The 19125-nt window shown below is 41.5% G+C and overlaps 1 protein-coding gene across 4 annotated transcripts; it reads left to right on the top strand.

The window, feature by feature from the left end:
* Positions 1–1548: 1548 nt before the first annotated feature.
* PRPF18 (pre-mRNA processing factor 18) lies at positions 1549–17351 on the top strand. Of its 4 annotated transcripts, none has more exons than XM_066318792.1 (11): positions 1549–1664; positions 2821–2898; positions 3024–3050; positions 5323–5427; positions 6678–6791; positions 8592–8738; positions 10417–10485; positions 11233–11373; positions 11850–11921; positions 14180–14335; positions 16674–17351. In XM_066318792.1, exons 1-11 carry the CDS (start codon positions 1599–1601, stop codon positions 16752–16754), a joined length of 1056 nt encoding a protein of 351 aa, XP_066174889.1. In that variant the 5' UTR covers positions 1549–1598; the 3' UTR covers positions 16755–17351. The 4 variants fall into 4 exon arrangements, with proteins under 4 accessions (XP_066174889.1, XP_066174890.1, XP_066174892.1 ...); XM_066318795.1 differs by lacking the exon at positions 1549–1664 and adding an exon at positions 2492–2747; XM_066318793.1 differs by lacking the exon at positions 3024–3050.
* The last annotated feature ends 1774 nt before the right edge of the window (positions 17352–19125 follow it).

The following is a 19125-nucleotide window of genomic DNA, read 5'->3' as shown; positions in this document are numbered from 1 at the left end:
GCAGGAAATGAAGCAAGGTGTAAGGCTGTGTGTACTCCAGAGTAAATTGAGGGGGCAGCTGGCACTCTGACATAACCATCTGGATTAGTTTACCATAAAGTCCACTACAGAGTATTCCTACAGCTTCATGACTTATGCCCTTACCCAAATGTGGGCACATTCCCCCAGGACTCATGTAGAGACATTCTTGGATTCTACAACCATCAGATGTGATATAATTTCCTTTTATAGAACTATGAAAAGAGTAGGAGGACTGTTCCTGTTTCCTCATTGCAAAGTGATTGCATTCAAGCCTGAGGCAAAGCCGAGCACGACTTCTAAATCCAGAACCCTCCAGCCTGGGATTGAACAACCCTGGTAAACCACTGTGCCATTTTCTACAAGGAAGAATCATGGCATGCAGCTCAGGTTACCTTTAGTGGGTGAAAAGCCAGTTGTGGTTACAGTTCTCCAAAACACCTACTGAAGCAATGGAGCTTACAATGGGGAAAGACAAGGAAAAAATCTGTGAGGACCTAAAGGTAAAAAAAAATCTGAGAGGAGTTCTTACTCATTCTTCAAAGCATTTTCTGGACCCTTTGGACTTTACAAGCCACAGGATGGAAATAGCTGGAGAAAATCAGGTAAATAAGGAAAACGAGAGACTTCTTGATGTTACTACCTGTGTCACAAATACTGAGTGGCTGACGACAAAATCATTTAGGTCTGGCATGTGCACACAGTCCCTACCAGCTCCTTCCGTTCTCAAGGCCTGAAGGACGCAGACACCAGATTTCATAGGCATCCCACCTTCCTACATGGCGTTTGCACCCTGTGTGTCTGGCCAGTAACCAGCCTCATTGAATCATCTATCGAGATCTCTGAAATCATCAAATTCAATCATTAACCCTGCCAAGTCCACCAATAACCACGTCCCCATGTCCCACATCTACTCATCTTTTAAATACCTCCGAGGATGAGGACTCCACCACTTCCCTGGACATGTCCCAGTGCTTGACAACACTTTTGGGAAAGAAATTTTTCCTAATTCCCGAGGCCACGATTTATCTGATACTAGCTGTCATCTGCAACCAAGGCCCATCGCATGAGGCACTGTACAAACACAGACTCAGAGAGACTTTTCCCCAAAGAATTTTCAAGCTAAAAAGAGAAGACAACTGAATAAAGTGCATGCAGACTCTCTTTAAAGAACCTGTCAAACACCCCTTTGTAAAACCAGCTGTACTAAAGCAGAAAAGATCCCTGTAAAAATCATATTCCACCTCTTTTGCAACATCCCTTGATAGAAAGCATCTATATTTTGTCTCTGTCTCATAATTACCGTGATTATACCGTCTGTGTATCACTTTAAATAATCTGCTTCCAACAGCAGTATGCTATTACGTGGATACTGAAGAACCTTTTCCTAACACCCAGTCTAAACGTCGCCCGGCACAACTCGAGGCCATCTCCTCTCGCGCTGTCACTTGTCACTCGGAGAAGGGACTGACACGCCTCCCTCCCCGCCGCTCCTCCCAGCCGCCAGGGGGCGCCGCGCGGCGGCGCGGCCCCCCCGGAAGTGACGGTGTTGTTTTCCTGCGGCACTTCCCGAGGCCGCCATGGACATCCTCAAGCGGGAGATCAGCAGGAAGCGCCAGCAGCTGGAGGAGAAGGAGCTCTTGGGGGTGAGGACGGCCGGCATGGACACGAGGAGCCGCCCGGCGTGTGGGCCCGGGGGAGGGCGGCGGGGGTGAGGCGGGAGGGGCCCGGAGCGGCCTAGGGCCGGGTCTCCCAAACCCGGGATGAGCCTGGATGGGATCGGGCAGGAGCCAGGAGGAGTTTTGGGGCGCGGATGCAGCCTGGCCTCAGCCTCGCTGTGTTCCGTGGGCTTTTGAGGCTGGCTTAGTTTATTTCGGGCACCGAGAGATGAGAAAAGTCAGTGCGAACTTTGGTGAACAGAGTGTGGTTTCTTTCCTCCCCACAGCCGCGTTCTGTCCATACCCGCGCACGGTATGGTGTGTGTGTGCCTAAAACCCCCTCACCCGGGCTGGGTCTGAGTGATGTGTGTTTACCTAAAAACCCGTATCCGGGTAGGGTCTGAGTGGTGTCAGTGCCTAAAAACCCATATCCAGGTAGGGTCTGAGTGATGCAGTGTTTGTCTAAAATCCCCATATCCGGGTAAGGTCTGAGTGGTGTGTGTGCCTAAAAACCCCACAGTACAGCAGAGCCCCTTTCAGGGGTGTCTAATTTTGAGTTTTGGCATCAGAGGCTGAATTAGGGAGCTGCAGTCTGAGGCTGTTGTACGTCAGGTAAAACACGAAGGAAGAAGTTGTAGTTTGTACTAATCCAGGAAAATGCTTGGAGGTGACCACATTTTCCAGCTGTTGTGTGTCTGGAATGTCTTTTCAGGCACATTTCTACAAAGCTGCTCCAAGCAAGCTGATAAAATACTGTCTATAAAGGTGATCTCTGCCACCTCCTTGATTTAATGTCAAATAATATTTTTAGTATGGTTTATCTAAACAAGCTGGGCCTGATTGTGCACGTCTGAAGTGAAATTTTACACCAAAGACCACCAAGGCCTTACATGACAAAAAACTTGGGTTTTCTGAAGTGCTGGCAAGCACGCTGTACTTTTAATTCTGCTTATACCTATATCCTGCAAAGTAACTCTATATTGCTGATTTCAGAGGTGCTTCCAACTAGTTCCCTTTCTGTGGCAATGTAGGCATCTCTGGGAAAGGAAGTAGCTGAATTCACCAAGCCAAGTAAGAAAGTTTGAGCCATTTTTTGGTAAACCATGCAAAACTATGAACTGGTAACAGCTCTCCTTTCTTTTAGGGAAGTAAGAAGTATTTCAAACGCAGTGAATTAGCTAAAAAGGAAGAGGAGGCCTACTACCAGAGATGTGGCTACAAGGTATGGAAATTGTTCTTCCAGGACTTGGTGTGTTTATTTTGAAGTCTGCATTTTTTCATCAACAATATCAATGTTGTTAATGATAATTGTTGTTCTTTGTTCAATCTGTTAATGTTGTACATTAGCCTGTAAATGAGAAGCCACCTGGAGAGGTATGACTTTCCAAAAGCATTTTCAATGCAGGAAAAGATGCATGACATACAGCTACTTAAGTTTGTGTTATGGTTTGGCTTTTATTTCTTTTTGTTTGTTTGTTTTTATTTGTGGAAAGCATGAAGTGGCTCGGGATCAAAGCTTGTCTTCCTTCCCTATTAAACTGTGCTGTTAGGCATGAACACTGGATCTGATACAGCCACCTTCCTACCCTTATTGAGAAAAATGGATACATTTGGATAATTTTATCCAATCTTCATTGTCAAAATGTCCAAAAGAAATCAGTACAGTGTGGGTGTGCATCAAAAAGATCTGCCAGCTCTCCTAAATTTATATTTGGGTTTTGGCCATCAACCACCCAGCACTGAAGCTGTGCAGCAACAGCATTTATGTTCTTGCTGGCAAAATATTAGAAACAATTGGTAACCTCGGGTGCTTTTTGCAACAAATGGGTGATCTGGAAGGCTTTATCTGCCTTGTAATGGTGTCAGGGCAAGAGTTTACTGAAATGGAAAGAATGTTGTTGTCTTTTACAAGTGTGTGTGCCTGCCTGCCTGCCTGATGGGGTGTCTGGGAGGGGGGATGCATTCCCTGGGGAAGACAGTTTCATAATCTTGTTTGCTGTTAGAGGGCACAAATAGGAGCTTTGTTTCCAAGTGACCTTTACCCAGCTAGTGACTTATTCTGAAACCTTGATCTGTTTGTGCACATTTGAACGTCGATGCCAAAATGATTCTCGGAATGTGCAGCATAAAGTCACGGGAAAGCTCTGTGAGTCCAGCTGCTCCTCCAAGTGCAAATGGCTGCCTGATGCCTTTGGAGCATTAGCTTGAATTCTTCAGACCCTGATGTGGATAAAGTGCTGGTGTTACCTGTGCTGCTGCAGCACCAGTTTTGGTGTGAAATGCAACTCTGAAAATGGTTTTAAAATAAGTTACTTTGTTAAATTTAGTATCTTTTTAGAGCCTCCCAGATTTCTGCGTTTGTTTTTTACTCTGTCAATGAGACATGGAACACAGACTGATTTAATTTTAAATTCATGTACCTTTTTACTATGCTTAGATTTAAGAAGTTGGAATGATTTCACTTGCTTGAAGAAAGCACTTAAAAAAAAAAAAAAATTCTGCCCAGTCCCTTCCTCAAATTGATCAACCCAAATACAACCTGCCCATGTCCAGGGAATTCTGCAGGCTGCTCTAGCAATAATTGGATTGCTTTCTCTTTTAGCAGGTACAGAAAGGAAATAAATTAAGAAAAAACAAGATATGAGTGAGCACTGAAGATGTTTCCTTATTATAGGAATATTACCACCACTAGTCTGCTCCTGCTGTCAGAAGTGTTGAATTTGAGCTTATACAGGGAGCTGTAGTTACATGGCTGCTGTCTCAAAGTTCCTTTGATCAAAGAGTTGTTTTGCATTATTAAAATACTGAATAATGAAGAAGGAATGTTCTCTTTGATTAAGGGACCTTCTTTTAGACTAAGAGGAGTTGTTAATGATCTTCTGTTCTTATGAGGACTGATATCTTTTTTTGTTTGGGGTTTTTTTTTTTCACCTGCGAGAGACTGGCAAGGTTGTTAGAGAGGTGCATTACTTAAAACAAGGTTAGAGAGGTGCATTGCCTCTCAAAACCTAGCAGAAACTGGGATCACTGCTAACTGTGCTCAGCTCCCTGAAACTGCAGGTAATAAACACTGTAGCTGACACTGACCCTGGAAGAAGCAGCTCCACTCTCACCCTGCTCTGGGGTTTTCCTTCCTATCCTTCTGTCTGTGCAAGTACAGGTCCTGGGGAGCTGGATGAGGAACTGAAGCAGGCTGGCAACAGTACCAGTATTTGTGTTTGTTGGAGTATTTTCTGTTTGAATCATTTCCCCCTTCTGGTTCATCACACAGTGATGCAAATGGTCTTGCATGGGTAGGAAGGATGGAACAGGGGCAGGAATCAACAGGCACAGGGTGGTTTTGCTATTTTTGGCACCAGTGCTGGCATATGCCTGCTAAACTGACAGCCAAACTTCAGCAGTTGTCCTTTCTGTTTGCTGGAGAGATTGCTTCCTGCAACCTGCAGAAGTGTTAGTTAATTACTCATACTTTCAAGAACTTATATTGTTCTGTAAGATGCAATTATGGACCATAAAACTATGAAACTAAAGGTTTATAGTGTCATTTCAAAGTCTGTGTTCCAGAGTTCTGTATCTTGCCATCATTTCTCATCAGTATGTGGGTTTATTTCCATTGCACATGAGTAACTATGTCTGTTGAATGTAGGTACAGCAGCAGGAAGAGGAAGAGAAACCACTGGCTACATCAAATCCAGTGCTGGAACTCGAACTGGCAGAGGAAAAGTTACCAATGACTCTTTCCAGACAGGAGGTAAAATCAATCACCATGAACCAACTCCCTGAGTTTACAGCATATGCATCTGGAATTTCTTATTCATCCTGTTTCATCCAGTGAGCTGTACTTTTATTGGCGTTTTTATTAAATAATAAGCTTTCATTTTTGCAATCAGGAATTAATGATCATCTTTGCTTATCAGGGCTCTGCTGTCCTACTGAATGCATAAGGAGGTACAGATGAGTAGAATCTCTCTGATACAGGGATCTACAGAGATGTTGTATAACATTTTACAGCTCTTTCAGAGTGGTTCCCTGAATATCAGCATTATCCTTGGATAGTACTGAAAATGGCATACTGACTTTTTCCAAGGTTGTTTTTTTTTTTTTCCTGAGCTTCTTTTCTTTGTAACTCATCGGTCCGAACACAAATTTAAAAACTAAGTTTTGGATGTTCACCTTAGCCTCTAGAAGAAACAGTCCTAAAGCCAGAGCAGCTGGGATGTTCTTTGCCTTTTCCAAGGATAAAAATGCCTATGTGGATTTAAGCTGACAAACAGATCCACACCCCAAAGCAGAAGCAGGAAGTTCAGAAGCACAAAATACAGTTTAATCGTGGAAATAGTGAAATTCACAGCTGAGGTCATCCAAGCATGTCACACCTCCCCTTAATTTGTCAGGATATTCAGGTTTTTACAGGACTTGTAATGGGGACTGTTGGTTTTATGTTTGGTTTGAGGTTTGAATCAAATTGTGGGAAGCTTTTTCACTTCTGTTGTATCCACTTTTAAAGTAATTATCCCATTAGATTTTGGATTTCATATTTCCCAAATGCTTAAAGATGGGAGTTTTCAGCAGATCATCTCGTAACTGTGCTGGGACAACCTGCAGCCCAGTTAGTATTTTTATTGCCAAGACAAATAGGCGAGTGAGATTATGTCAAGTTCCATTGTGATTCTGGAAATGGTTTTTAAGCTCTGCCAGAGGGATGATTTTTGTGTATTTGTTTGAACAAGTCAGAGCAGGAGGAAGTTCAGCTGTATCAAACAGCCTGGGATTTTATGCAAAATTTGGATGGGTAATATTTGGAATGACCTTTCACTGAAATACCGTGGGAATTTTATATTTAGATTGTAAAGTGTCTGGAACATTTTTCTACTGCTTAAAATATTGCTATTTCCTCTTCAGGCCAGCTCAGCTTGTTATTCTAAGCAAAGTAAATAAATCTGTCATTCTGGATTTTATTTTGCTTCCTTTATGCATCAGGAAATGCTTTGATTATTTCAGGTTATCAGGAGGTTACGAGAGAGGGGTGAGCCCATCAGGCTGTTTGGAGAAACAGATTATGATGCATTTCAACGTCTGAGGAAGATAGAAATTCTTGCACCTGAAGTAAACAAGGTAAGACTGGCTCTTGGTTACTTATTTGCCGTGGGGTTATCAATAAGTAACCCCAGCAAAGTTACCGAAAATCAATTTCAGTGACTGTTAATTTTCAGGAGCAGGGGGTAATAGACAGCAAAGAGAATGCCTACTCTTGTCTAATTTTTCTTGCTGAGAAACTATGTTAAATATCCAAGTTTTGTGCAGTTACAATTATGTTAGAATGCTCAGCCCTAGAAACCTGCCAGGCGCTTGTCAGTTGGAAAAGGGGCCTTGAAGTGGCACTGATACCTCAGCTAGTTCTGCCCTTGCTTTTTAATGAGCAGAGAACAGTCATTTATTGTTAAAATAAACCTGTGTTTGTGATTATGTGCACCCCTGAGAAGGCATAGGTAAGTAAGAGCAGGGCTGCATGCTGTCTCTCTGGGATATAAATGTTTTTTATAATCCCTGGATTCCAGAGCTATGACTTGTTATAGAAATATCATTTTTCCCCCTTCCCTTTAAAGTAGCTATTAACTAAAAAACTGACTTGAAGAGATAATTAATTTATTCCTTTCATCTTAAGAAATGATCAGATAAGTGAGGAGATACAGTTGGGGTTTGTTCTGCATTCACTGTTAACCAAACTTACAGCCTTACTAACAGAGTGACAATTGTCGTTTTCTTCCCTAATTTGTGGCAAACTGAATTGTTTTAAATGTCTTTCCCGGGGCTGCCCATAAATGGGAAGCCTTTTCCTCTCCAAGTCTTTAAAATAAAGATAAACAGATCTAGAAATAGAAGCTTTGCTAATGAAAGCTTCCCCTCCAGCAACATTGATCACAGGAGCAGGATTAGGAAATAGAGAGCCCATAAATAGGGTTGTGCTGGATTTTTGTTGCATACTTCAGTCACTCCTGCTGTCTAGGGGAATTCTGCATATTGCTTAGTCAATCAGCCTTGTGGTTCAGACATTTTTAGAGGAACTAAATGATTAATGGAAATGCTCCAGACAGGCAAGTATGATGATGGAAGAGGGGAAGTAACTGTGCATATCCATTCCCTGTGGAGTGGCTGAATTTATCTGAGGGTAAGAAATGTCATACTCCTTTATAGAGCTTTATATTTTAAGTCTCGAGACAAGAAGGCAAATCCTTCAACTGTGGTTAAGGAGAGTTTTGTGTTCTATTTGAAAGAGCCTTTAATTTTATATATATGGTTTTAAACTGATTCTGGTTTTTTTAGTCACATCTTCTAAAGTTGAGGGTTTCAAACAGTGAATCTGTATAAAACATTCAGCTATGTTTAAATAATTTGTAATAAAGGGAAACAACATTATTGTTTTATGTCTGGCACTGAAGGAGTGAGACTGACTTACAGCTTTTTTCAGGGCAGATGTGAAGACTTCTAGAGCTGAAAATCGTTATGGTCTGGTTTTCATTTGTTTTGGGGTGGTTCAATGCATTGCTTGGAGAAAAGGACTTGAAGGAAGTCCTAGAGGCTGATTCCATCCTCCAGGCTTTTCTGGGGGGGTGAAAATACTGTAAAAAGTATTTTTCATAGGTATGAGAACTTCAGAAGTTCATGCACCTGCTTTTTAAAGTGCTGAAGCAGAAACTGTTCTTAGAGTTCAAATTAAACAACAATGTTAAATTGAAACAACAATGCTAAACCCTTATGTGTGTTTTTACAGAATTTGCACCTTAAACAGAAGTAACAGAAGTTGGATGCTCACAGTGACAAGTACTGAACTGCTTTTATTTACTTCAGGGCTTTTTTATAAATCAGCCTTCTTTTTCTTTTTTTTTTTAATTCTTTTTTTCTTCTATTTTCTAGGGCCTGAGAAACGACCTGAAAGCTGCTTTGGATAAGATTGATCAGCAGTATCTGAATGAAATTGTAGGCGGCCAGGAAGCAGGAGATGATGACTCCCAGAATGACCTGAAAGTCCATGAGGAGAATACTACTATTGAAGAACTAGAAGTATGGGGTAGATCAGAACCAAGGGATGTTAGATGTAGTATGGTGCTGAGAGAAAGCTTCAGGATGGTTTAGACAAAGTTGTCTTCTTTTCAACAGCTGACTTAGGCATTTTGCAGTATTCTTAAGGAGAAAATTTAGGTTTCCAAGCCTGGAGTTGCATTGTAGGTGCCTACAAAAGGCAAGTGAAAACTCAAGTGGTCTTTGTTTACAACAAAGGGGACAGGTATTCCCTGCAAAGACAGTGATGCAGTAAAGATTCATTCTCCAGGGATTTCAGAAGCAGGGAATTTAATTGCAATACGTTACCTGGTCATAAATGCCAAAGCCATTCCAATGAATATTTGAGAGGGTAATAAGTTCAGTAGCAATTAATTTTCCCTTTACAAGGAAGAAGGACTCTGAAAAACAGACACACGGAAAGAATGTTTGATATGAAAACATCTAGGACAAAAAAAAAAAAGGCATCAGAAGTGGGCAGACCACAGGAAATATAAGAAGTGCAGAGATAATGTGTCCCAGAAACTTGAGTGCAAATGGCTGCTCTGTTCTGAAAGAATCCTGTGGTGTTTGTGTGAGTGAGTGGAGAGTGAGTGTTAGGAAATGCATTCAGCACCTGGTATTTCAGGATAATGTTTTGAAAAGCACATTAACTTGAGCTGAAGACTTTTACCCTTAATCTTCAAAACTCTTTGCAGGAGTTAATCTTCATAACGTCCTTCCAAAAGAGTGTTTAAGCAATAATACGATTTATAACTGAAAGCTGAAGTGAATACGTTATCATTAAGAAATAGTCTGGGATTTTTGTTATGGTGCCAGGAGTTCTGGTTTAAAATAACTGCAGTACCAGAGTTGATAGCAGCAGTTGTATTGGAGCTGCATTTTATTGATCTGTTAGCTCTCAAAATAACCCCTTTTTGTGGTAGTAGGGCAGGCTTGCTTTGAGCCACGCAAACAATCTTTTTATGAAAAGTTTGAAAACACCACATCTTAATTTTATATTACTTCAGCTGCATTGCCTTAAGCATAAAGGCTTACATTGAATTTGACTCCAAATCTAGGAGATTTTTTTAAAATAAAGCTCACTTTGGAATTGTGAGGGCAATGGAAATAGATTATAAATCCAACTATACCTACTGGAAAATGTTTATAAAACTTACTGTGAGTATTTACAGTTTTGAGGTTTTGGCAGGATGGCGGAGTATTGGAGCATACAGCTGGGCTTTTTTAGTGGCTTGTTGCTTGGTTTTGGGGTCTTTTTTGTTCCCTCAGATTCACAGTTGCAGTTAAATGGTAAAAAGCACATCAGAGAATTGAAATAGCATAACAAAATAATTAGGTTAGTTGATGGCTTTGGGGATCTCAAAAAACGCAGTGCACCCACAGTTCCCCTTAATACAGTGCTGTCAGACAGCTGCTAATTATACTAATAATTTAGTAGTTAATGATTGAAGAATTACTGTTCCATTGACATTCCAGAAATAATCATATTGGCATTGTGATCTAAATGTTTTTAATAGATTAATGAATTTCAGTAGCATTTATAGCTATTTAATGACCAGTGTTTGGGCTTTCTTGTGGAATTTATTGCAGTTCATGGTGCAGTGAACCATGCTCTGTGGTGGTGCTGGCAGACTAGACAAAGCATAAATAATGGCCTTTTTTTTCTCCCCTGTTCCAGGCTTTGGGAGAATCCTTAGGACGAGGTGATGATCACTATGATATGGACATCATAACGAAGTTCTTGAAGGTAACAGACTCAAATTATTCTGTAGTTGTGTCACATTACTACTGCCATGCAGATGCATTTCAAGAATAGAAGGGTGTTTTTCAGCTGCTTGAGAGGAAAATCTCACATGTTATGTGTAAGATGTGGGTTTTTTGAAATGCTTGGCACTCCACAGCCTTTGTTAGTCACAGCAGTGACTTGTGCCAGATCTGGGAAAGAGCTCTTGGGTGAGCACTGTTCTTCAAAATCTGGTCCTGCTTTTCCAGACAAAATAAATATGGTTTTGATTTTCATGTGATATTTGAGGTAGTTGTCTGTAGTTGCCTCTGTGTAGTACTGTGGCATCAAAACCTTCAGAGGAGTTTCCTTGGAACAGTGCAAGCTGAATTGGAATGTCACCTAATACCGTTAGTGAAATTAGAGAGTTTTAAAGGAAGTCCACAGGTTCAAGTGGATGGCAGGAAATTGTTTCCTTGTTTGCTGGCAAGAAACCTGTGTTGCTTCTCAGCTGAGTCAGAGGGTGCCTCTGTAACTGTTGTGGTGATCAAATTCCCAGCAAGAGTTGAAGCTTTAATTAGTGTGTGTACATTGGAGATAAGAGGGTTGTTCCTGGCCCTCCTTGCCTATCCTTGAAAAAAGTTTTACCTTCTTAGCTCAGATTTCTCCAAAAAACTCACTTTGCCTTGGTCACTTAGCCCTCTGTTCTGTCTGATGTGCCGGGGAAGTCACTAGATGGCACCATGACACAGATGTGTTTGCTCCCTGCAGTTCCTCCTGGGAGTTTGGGCCAAGGAGTTGAATGCCCGAGAGGATTATGTGAAACGGGGCGTGCAGGGGAAGCTGAACAGCGCCACTCAGAAACAGACCGAGTCCTACCTGCGGCCGCTCTTCAGGAAGCTCCGCAAAAGGGTAAATCACCTTCAAATGATTCGTTATCCTCTTCAGCCTTTGCTTCCCAAGTACCTGGCGTTGGTGCCCTTTCTAGGGCAGTGTTAGCCTCACGGAGGGACAGGGGATAAGTGAGTTGGTCACAGCTTCTGTATCTAGAGCTCCTGACACCCAGTTCTGACTTTATCTCAATCAGTGAAATCTGCCCACCCACTGCTTTTCCAGCTGTTGTTTAAAGCAGCACCTGCTCCCTGGGCTGCAGACATGACAGAAAATTGGGGTTGCATTTTGCACTTTGCCATCAGCTACCAGGTGTAACCACTTAACCTCTCCTCTTCAGATCCTTCATCTGAATAACAAATGTGTTTTCCTTTGTATAACTCCTCAAGCAAGGGTAGTTGCTAAACTTTGTATAAATGCTGAGTAAGATGATTTTCCTGAGCTGCTGTTCTGAAGTAAATATATCTTTTTTTTTTTCTTTCCCCTCTCTCCTGTAGACACTTCCTGCAGACATCAAAGAATCAATAACTGATATTATTAAATTTATGTTGCAGAGAGAATATGTGAAGGTATGTTTGTTTGTACTCTTCCATCATGTTCACGCTGGCTGTTAAAAAAAAAAAAAAAAAAAGAGTTTATTGCTTCAGCATTCCCCCTTTTTTTTTTTTTTCATTTTTAAAGATGCATAGCTGGAAATACAATATCTATCCCAACAAAATGAAAAATGGCTGTGAAATGTTAGGCTCCAAGTAGTGTTTGATCCACAGCCTGACAGAAGATCTTTTGAGGTTCATGGAACTGCACAGCTTTGTGAGCATGAAGAAAATTTCTCTCAGAGATGGGTGTATTAAGTTGCAGAGCATTTCTCTGGGGGAAACCTGATGTTCTAAGGTTAAATGAAGGTATTGAATAGTAATAAGGTGTTTATGATTTATTAGTTAGGAATTAATTGAGGCAAACTGAGTTATTGAATATGAGGCACTGTCCCTTTGTTTGTCTACACTCACATTAAGTGGCCTGGTAAGGTTGAGGTAAGTTCATGAGAAGGTTTTTTTGGATGAAGTCTGCTCACTGGAGGAGGCAGAAGTACTTTGGGACACAAGACCAAAGACAGTGTTAGGTTTTATTTGTAGCTGCCTTCAGAAGTGAAACTCAAATACCAATAGCATTTGCTGAAGCAGCTTGTCTATGAAGAGGAAACTGATCTGTCTTTTGCCTTTAAATTTCTGCTGTTTCTTACTGTTCTTGTGAAGATTTGGCATAATTTGTCAAGTGAGCAAGCAAACCTGTTTTTGGTGCTGAAAAAACGCTTTATATGGCCTAAGGCAAATTTAATCCAAATCGTTTGGAAGCAGAACTGAACATGTGGGATGTATCATAGTGGGGTTTTATTTTGTAGCATTTTTTTTTCTCTTGGTTGTCATCATTATGTGGAAATTCCCTTTCCAATACCTTCTCAAAGTAATGAGCATGCAGGAATGTGATGTATGTCTGGGTTAATCAGCAGTGCTTCTCTCTCCTGAAGGTGCTTGCCTTTAAGTAAACTTCACAGAGAGATTTTAGATGACTTGAGTACACATTTGGATGTTTTGTTGTTCTGGTTTTGTTTTTGTTTTTGTTTTTTTTTTTTGCCTTAGGCTAATGTTTTTACAGATACTCACATCCTTTTCAATTTTGCTTCCTAAGAGACTTGTCTCTTTTTGCCTACTCTTGTCTTCTGTCTCTTTTTGCCTGCTGCTTGCTTTGTTCAGCCTAGTGAATACTGTTAGCCACAAATTCTTGCTATGTTGTTAGTTGAAAAGCTTGAAAGATTTTAATTTTGAAATCAACGTGTTGACAGTAGACAAATGCCGGAATTCAAGTTGTCCACTCAGCCTTAATTAACCCTGTTGTGACAGTCCTGCAAGGGTCTTTAATTGCATGTTCACATACTGATTCATCACAAAAGTATATTTAAGTCAGCAAGTAGGTATTTGACTAAGACTGTTCAGATTCTGCCTCATGCAGGTGATGACTAAGCTCTGTCCCCTCTTCAGATTTGCTTTTAGGTCTGTCTGCCATCTCCTGCCTTGTTCATTATTCACCTCCCAGTTTGTTCAGTGCTAGCTGGAAAGAGTCTGCACCCACTGGTCATGATTGCTGCTTCTTATTGTCCAGTTTCTGAATAGGAGGTGATAAATGAACTCTTTATCAGTGGATTTTGTAGCTGCTCTCTAATAGAGAAGGAATGTCCTGTCCCATGTCCTTCAGGTTTTTTCTGTAATTGTATTTGTCACTTGCTGGTTCTCAGTTTTTTTTTGGTTTTTCTTTTGTTTTTTTTTTTTTTTTTTTTTTTTTTAACCAAACATAGCAACTTCTCTTATCCTTCTCTTCCTTTCTCCCTTTCTTTCTATTAATTTTTCCTTCGAATTTTGTCCCTGTTTTTTTCTTAGGAATGTTGTCTGTTACAGCTTTAAAACAGGATCTGTGCTCTTGATGGGGAAATTCCTGATTGCTTTACTGCTGCTATTGCTCTGGCCTTTAGCATGGTTACAAATGTAACCTTATTTAACCAGAGATGGTTGAGTTGAAAATAATCCCAGTAAACCTTAGTTTTTGTCAAGGTAACCAGACTGCCTTACCCAGCTGTTTTTTTTCCTAAGGGGAAGTCCATAGTCCTTGCTTCCCTCGGAGCTCCCTGTGGGAAGGTGCGTTGTGCATTGGTTAATGCCATACAATGACAGCAGATCAGAGAGGCTGCAGTGGGTGTTTAACAGCACCTGGCAGTGCAGAAATGCTTCATGTGGTGCTGTTGCTGTGTTGCTGAGTGCTGCCCTTCCCTCCCCAGGCCAACGATGCCTACCTGCAGATGGCCATTGGGAATGCTCCCTGGCCCATCGGCGTCACCATGGTCGGCATCCACGCGCGCACGGGCCGCGAGAAGATTTTCTCCAAGCACGTGGCCCACGTGCTCAACGATGAGACTCAGAGGAAATACATACAGGTAATGGCAGCTTTGGGAATCCAGCAGGTCTGCTCGTGTAGGGGCGTCTTTGGGAAACATCAGTGTCAGGTGATGTGGTGAAAAAGGGTCTCAGGAATGGACAGGTTTAATTTGGGTCAAGTGTAACGTCCAGTTAATAGGAGCTCATCCTGGACCTGAAGGCTGTTCACTGCTGGGCCAGGAGCAGTTTAATGGGTTTTTTTGAGCTGCTGTGATCCTGCATGAACACCCAGGCAGCTGTGAATACAGGCTTGATTCTCCTGAGGCTTCTCACTGCTTAACTCATGCTTTAAATATGCACAGAATTTAATACTGTAAAATTTAGACCTTCTGACTATTTCTGCAGCTAGATAAATGTATTCATTAATAAGTTCAGCAATATGGGCTCAAAATTCCAGGTTTAGTTCCTCCTGGGCATCTTCATACCCATGTGGACTTCTGGTTGTGGAATTAGTAGCAGTGCTGTTTTTCTACTCTGTCCTCTCAATACAGTGGGTGGACAGGTCTGGGGAAAAAAGCCTTCTCTCTTTGTATTGTTAAATGTGTTTGGCTCTTACCAGTTGCAGTTTCATTGATGTAAAAATCCTTCTGGGTTAACTCTGAAGCCTCCAGAGAAGCATCATGGAGCTCAGAGCTCCTGGCAGGGGAGGTTTACATAAATGTCTTCTTTCTGCAGCAGCAGGACTCCTGTTGCTTTTCAGCTTCTGCAGATGTCTGCAAGGAAATGACATGCAAAATGCAACTTTCCCTTCTGCTCTGAGTCTCTCTGTATTTGGGCTGCGAGTATAACCTTTGGTTTCTCTTCAGCTCTAGTGTTTAATAGCATAACTTGAAAAAGTGTCATTGTGAAGTCACAGGGATCTCCAGACACTCGTGGAGACAACAAATGAAATTTGACCAGTTATTTTGTAAAGTGAAAATTGGCATGTAAATTATGCATCTTCAGAGACAGGCTCCAGTTATGCTTGGAAGTTTTTAATTGATGAAATAATTTTAAACTAAATAATGTTGCTGTGGTCTGTGTTAATCTGCGTGGCCATAATGGTGAATAATTCATAGAGTCACAGAATGATTTAGATTGAAAGAAACCTTAAAAGACCATCAAGTTCCAACTCCCCTGGCAGGGGAACCTTCCAGACCAGGCTGCTCAATAATTAGTCTTCTCTGTCCATTTGCCACTCCTGGAGTAGAAGGATCTCTACTCTGGAGTGTTGCTTGGTCTCTCTTAACATAACACCTTGTGGAAAATGTGTATGAATTCCCCAGTTTGTCCCTTTTCTGCTTTTGGGGCTACATCTTGAAAATCTTTAAGTTCATCTTCCCACTGTGAATTTCATATCTCTGCTTCTAAATTACTCATCTCCTTGAAGCACCACGATGAAGTTGGCTTTAAACGTGCATGTTCTCCATGTTGGTTTTAAATATTGGGTCTTGTTTGGAAAGTTTGGTTCAAACTGGAGCATGGGATATTTATTACTCGTGCTCCCAGCAGCTGCATGAAACTTAACACGTTCCTGATTTCAGCACCCTGGAGTGAGAACATCCCAAACAAGGAATCATTATGGTGCTGGGACAGACTTACCATGCTTGCCTGCATTAGAAAGGCCAAAACATCATCCTGCTGAATCATTTTTGATTCATTGAGTAATTTTTCCCTGAGTGAGGAGCTGCCTTCCATGAGGAGAGTCCCATGACAGGGACATGACTCTGCCATCTTGGAGTACAGTGTCACTGCTGAATTACACTTCCACCACAGCAGTTGGCTTTCTTCTTTGTTAGACTTTTCTGCGTGACTTGAAACAAAATAATCACAGGGTTCCTGTCTGGTTTTGGCAATTGATGCCTTAAAAGAACTGAAAAGTCTAAAATTCTGCCTTTCTCCTTGATTGCTTCAGTTTGCCTTTGTGTTGTCCTGTGTGCTACCAGTTTTCCTGAGAAATGTTTGGTTCTTGCCTTGGCTGTGCAGCTTGTTTTGAAATTGCTTTTTGCTCTTTAGAATTAATTTTAATAATCAGCTTTCTTCTAAATATCTTTAATTATCATATAATTTGCTCTCTTGGTGATAAAGAGGGATTAAAGAATTACTGTGATTCTTTACTGTGAATCTTACCAGGTGGGACTGAAGCAGTAGCCTTTTTGATTATGCCACAAACTCCTCTAATATTGAAGAGAACCTCAAACTTTGAACAGAACAACAACCAAAATAAAAATCCCAATCTCAAAATAGCAGCCTTTTCTTTTTAATTCTTCTTGTTGAGCTAAGAATACTCTAGGCTATTAAGTTTGTTCAACAGCTGCAGCCTTATTACAGAATTGTCCTTGTTTTGCTGATTCCTAGGGGCTGAAGAGGCTCATGACCATTTGCCAGAAGCACTTCCCAACAGACCCATCCAAATGTGTGGAGTACAACGCCCTGTGAGGCTCTGCAGGGGCCAGGGTGGGACTCACATTTTGGTCTACAACACCCAGAGAGGACTGAAGAGGCCGAGTTTGAGCCTGAACATCAACAAGAACTTGGGGTGGGCTTTGCAAAAAAAGCAGAAAGGAGTTTGTTTTTGGTTTTGTTTTTTTTTTTTTTTTTTTTTTTTTTTTCTTTTTTTCTAACAGCTTCCTTTTTCCAAGCCCCATTTATTTAGGTTTATTTTGAAATCTGTGCTTTTTGCTGAACACATCCAATGTACAGCAGAGGGATGGATTTTGAAGAGTTTAAGACCAAGACAATGGCCAAGGGACAATGCACATGACAACTGCTTTTACTTTAGTTTGTTATTCAGGGAACTGTACAGACTGAACTGTTTCCCATATTTCAGAGCTTTAGGTGAGTCTCAGCCCTGCAAGGAGCGTATGTGGGGCTTTTTTTGGCTGCCTTTGCATTGGAGACTGACGTGGGGAGATGATTAGAGGGAAGCAGTTGAATCTGAATCTTGGTTGTTTCTGTAAATATAAAGACTTTATTAGCTAATCTTTCATGTGGTATTTATCAGGAATAAAAAAAAAAAGGTTTTTATATTTCTCAGCCTCACTGCAAAGAGTTTTTGATCTTGAATGCATCTGATTTGGCCTTTTTTTCTTTTTTTGGTAATGACGTTTTTAATATAAACCTTCTGGGTTTGAGGGAAGTAATCTTATGGCTCTTGAGGCTTTCAAATTCCATTTTTATACATCTGGAGAAAATTTTCAGTCTGCTGGGCATTGCAGAGAAAATAATTAGGACCTCCCATGACCATGAACAGTATTTCTAGCAGCCACAAATCTTTACCATTATGTATCCTGACTGGGAATGGTGAGGAAACTCATGGGAACGATGATGTTTTATTCTGCATAAACAGTGAAATATTGAAACTTTGTTAGTTTTGAGCAGAACCACTTCCTGAAGAAATGTGTCATTGTTCCATTGAACGGGTTTGTCTGGGTCCTCACCTCGACTGGCAGCTTGGAGCAGGAGCTGGAGTCCTCTTCTGAAGGAGTGACCCGTGTCCCTTGGATGTTCCCAGTGTCCTGTGGCACAGTGAGAGATACTGGGGGATGTCAGTTGGGAGGAGTATCTTGGAGAACTCCAGGTTCTTCTGGAGACTCTGTTAGCTCTGAAGTGCTTCTTTGGACACAGGAGATTATCAGTCTGGAGTGTTTGACCCCAGAGAAAATGTCAAGAGCTTAAAGCTTAGAAGTAATAAAATGAGGCTGGTGAGACCTCACTGTCTCTTGGGGGAGGGGCCTTTGGGGAGGAGATGGGGATTTGTGGTGACAACCTGGGCAGATGTCAAGAGCATGGAAGAGTTTCATTAACAGTGGTTTCTGGTGATTCTCTTTGCAGTGCTCTGTACAGATACTCTTTGGGGGGGTTATTACAACAGAAACATTTGTAACACTGCAACTTTATCCCTCTCCCCACCCAGACGGTTTCCTGAACTGTTTCTAAGTCTTTATCTTGACCTTAGATTTGAACTCTGTAAATAATTGAGGGACAATATTGTCCCTTGTCCAGCAGAACTGTAATTTCCCTGGAAACTGCATCAAGTGAGTAGCCAGGAGATGGTTTAAGGAGCGTTGTATTGTCTGCTTTAGTGGGAAGTGGATTCCTTAGGGGATCTGTAAGTGCTCAGTGGATTTTTCCTTCCTGCCTTGGAGCTCATTATTGAGGAGAATTTTAATGGTGCCCTGAGTGCTGGTTTGAGTGGGGATGCGCCTCCTGTGGGGATGTGAATTTGAGGTTGGAATGTCTTAATCTGATCAGGTTTTGAGGAATGCAGTTTAAGCAATGTGCCTCCTTGCTGACAGTCCCTGAAATACAGCCACCTTGCTTGAATGAATCCCATGACGGAAGAACTTTATCCCCTTGCAATCCGTGGAATGGTGCTGCATGGGGAAGTGAGGAGCTGGGAAGTACTTTCTCACGGCATATCCGTGTAAGAGTTTCCAGCTGTCCAGCATGTGAGAGCCAGCTCTGCTCCTCGGGGGATGGTGGGCCAGGGGGACACTGTTACAGCAGCTGCTTTTCATCATCGAGTGGAGGCTCTTTGCAGCTGGATGGCCCCAAATTGCAGCTACCAGACCATGATCAAATAGTTAATAATGCCTCTTAGCCAAAAAAATCCCAACCCTCAGTCTAGTTTAGGGAGGAGTGGGTGTGGTGCAGCTGTCACACTGCGTGACAGTTTGGGGTTTTATTTTTTTTTTTTTGTGGGGAGGGTATGTTTCAGTTTAGCAATTTACTTTTCCCTCTAGGCTTTTCCAGATGTTTATTTCTGATAATTCTTGCATTAGGCGGAAATAACTCTGCTGAATCCTAA

Source organism: Sylvia atricapilla, chromosome 5 (assembly GCF_009819655.1).
Source record: "Sylvia atricapilla isolate bSylAtr1 chromosome 5, bSylAtr1.pri, whole genome shotgun sequence".
In the NCBI taxonomy this organism is placed as follows: Eukaryota; Metazoa; Chordata; class Aves; order Passeriformes; family Sylviidae; genus Sylvia; species Sylvia atricapilla.
Note: the sequence above shows the minus strand (reverse complement) of the source record. Positions and strands in the feature narration are given on the sequence as shown.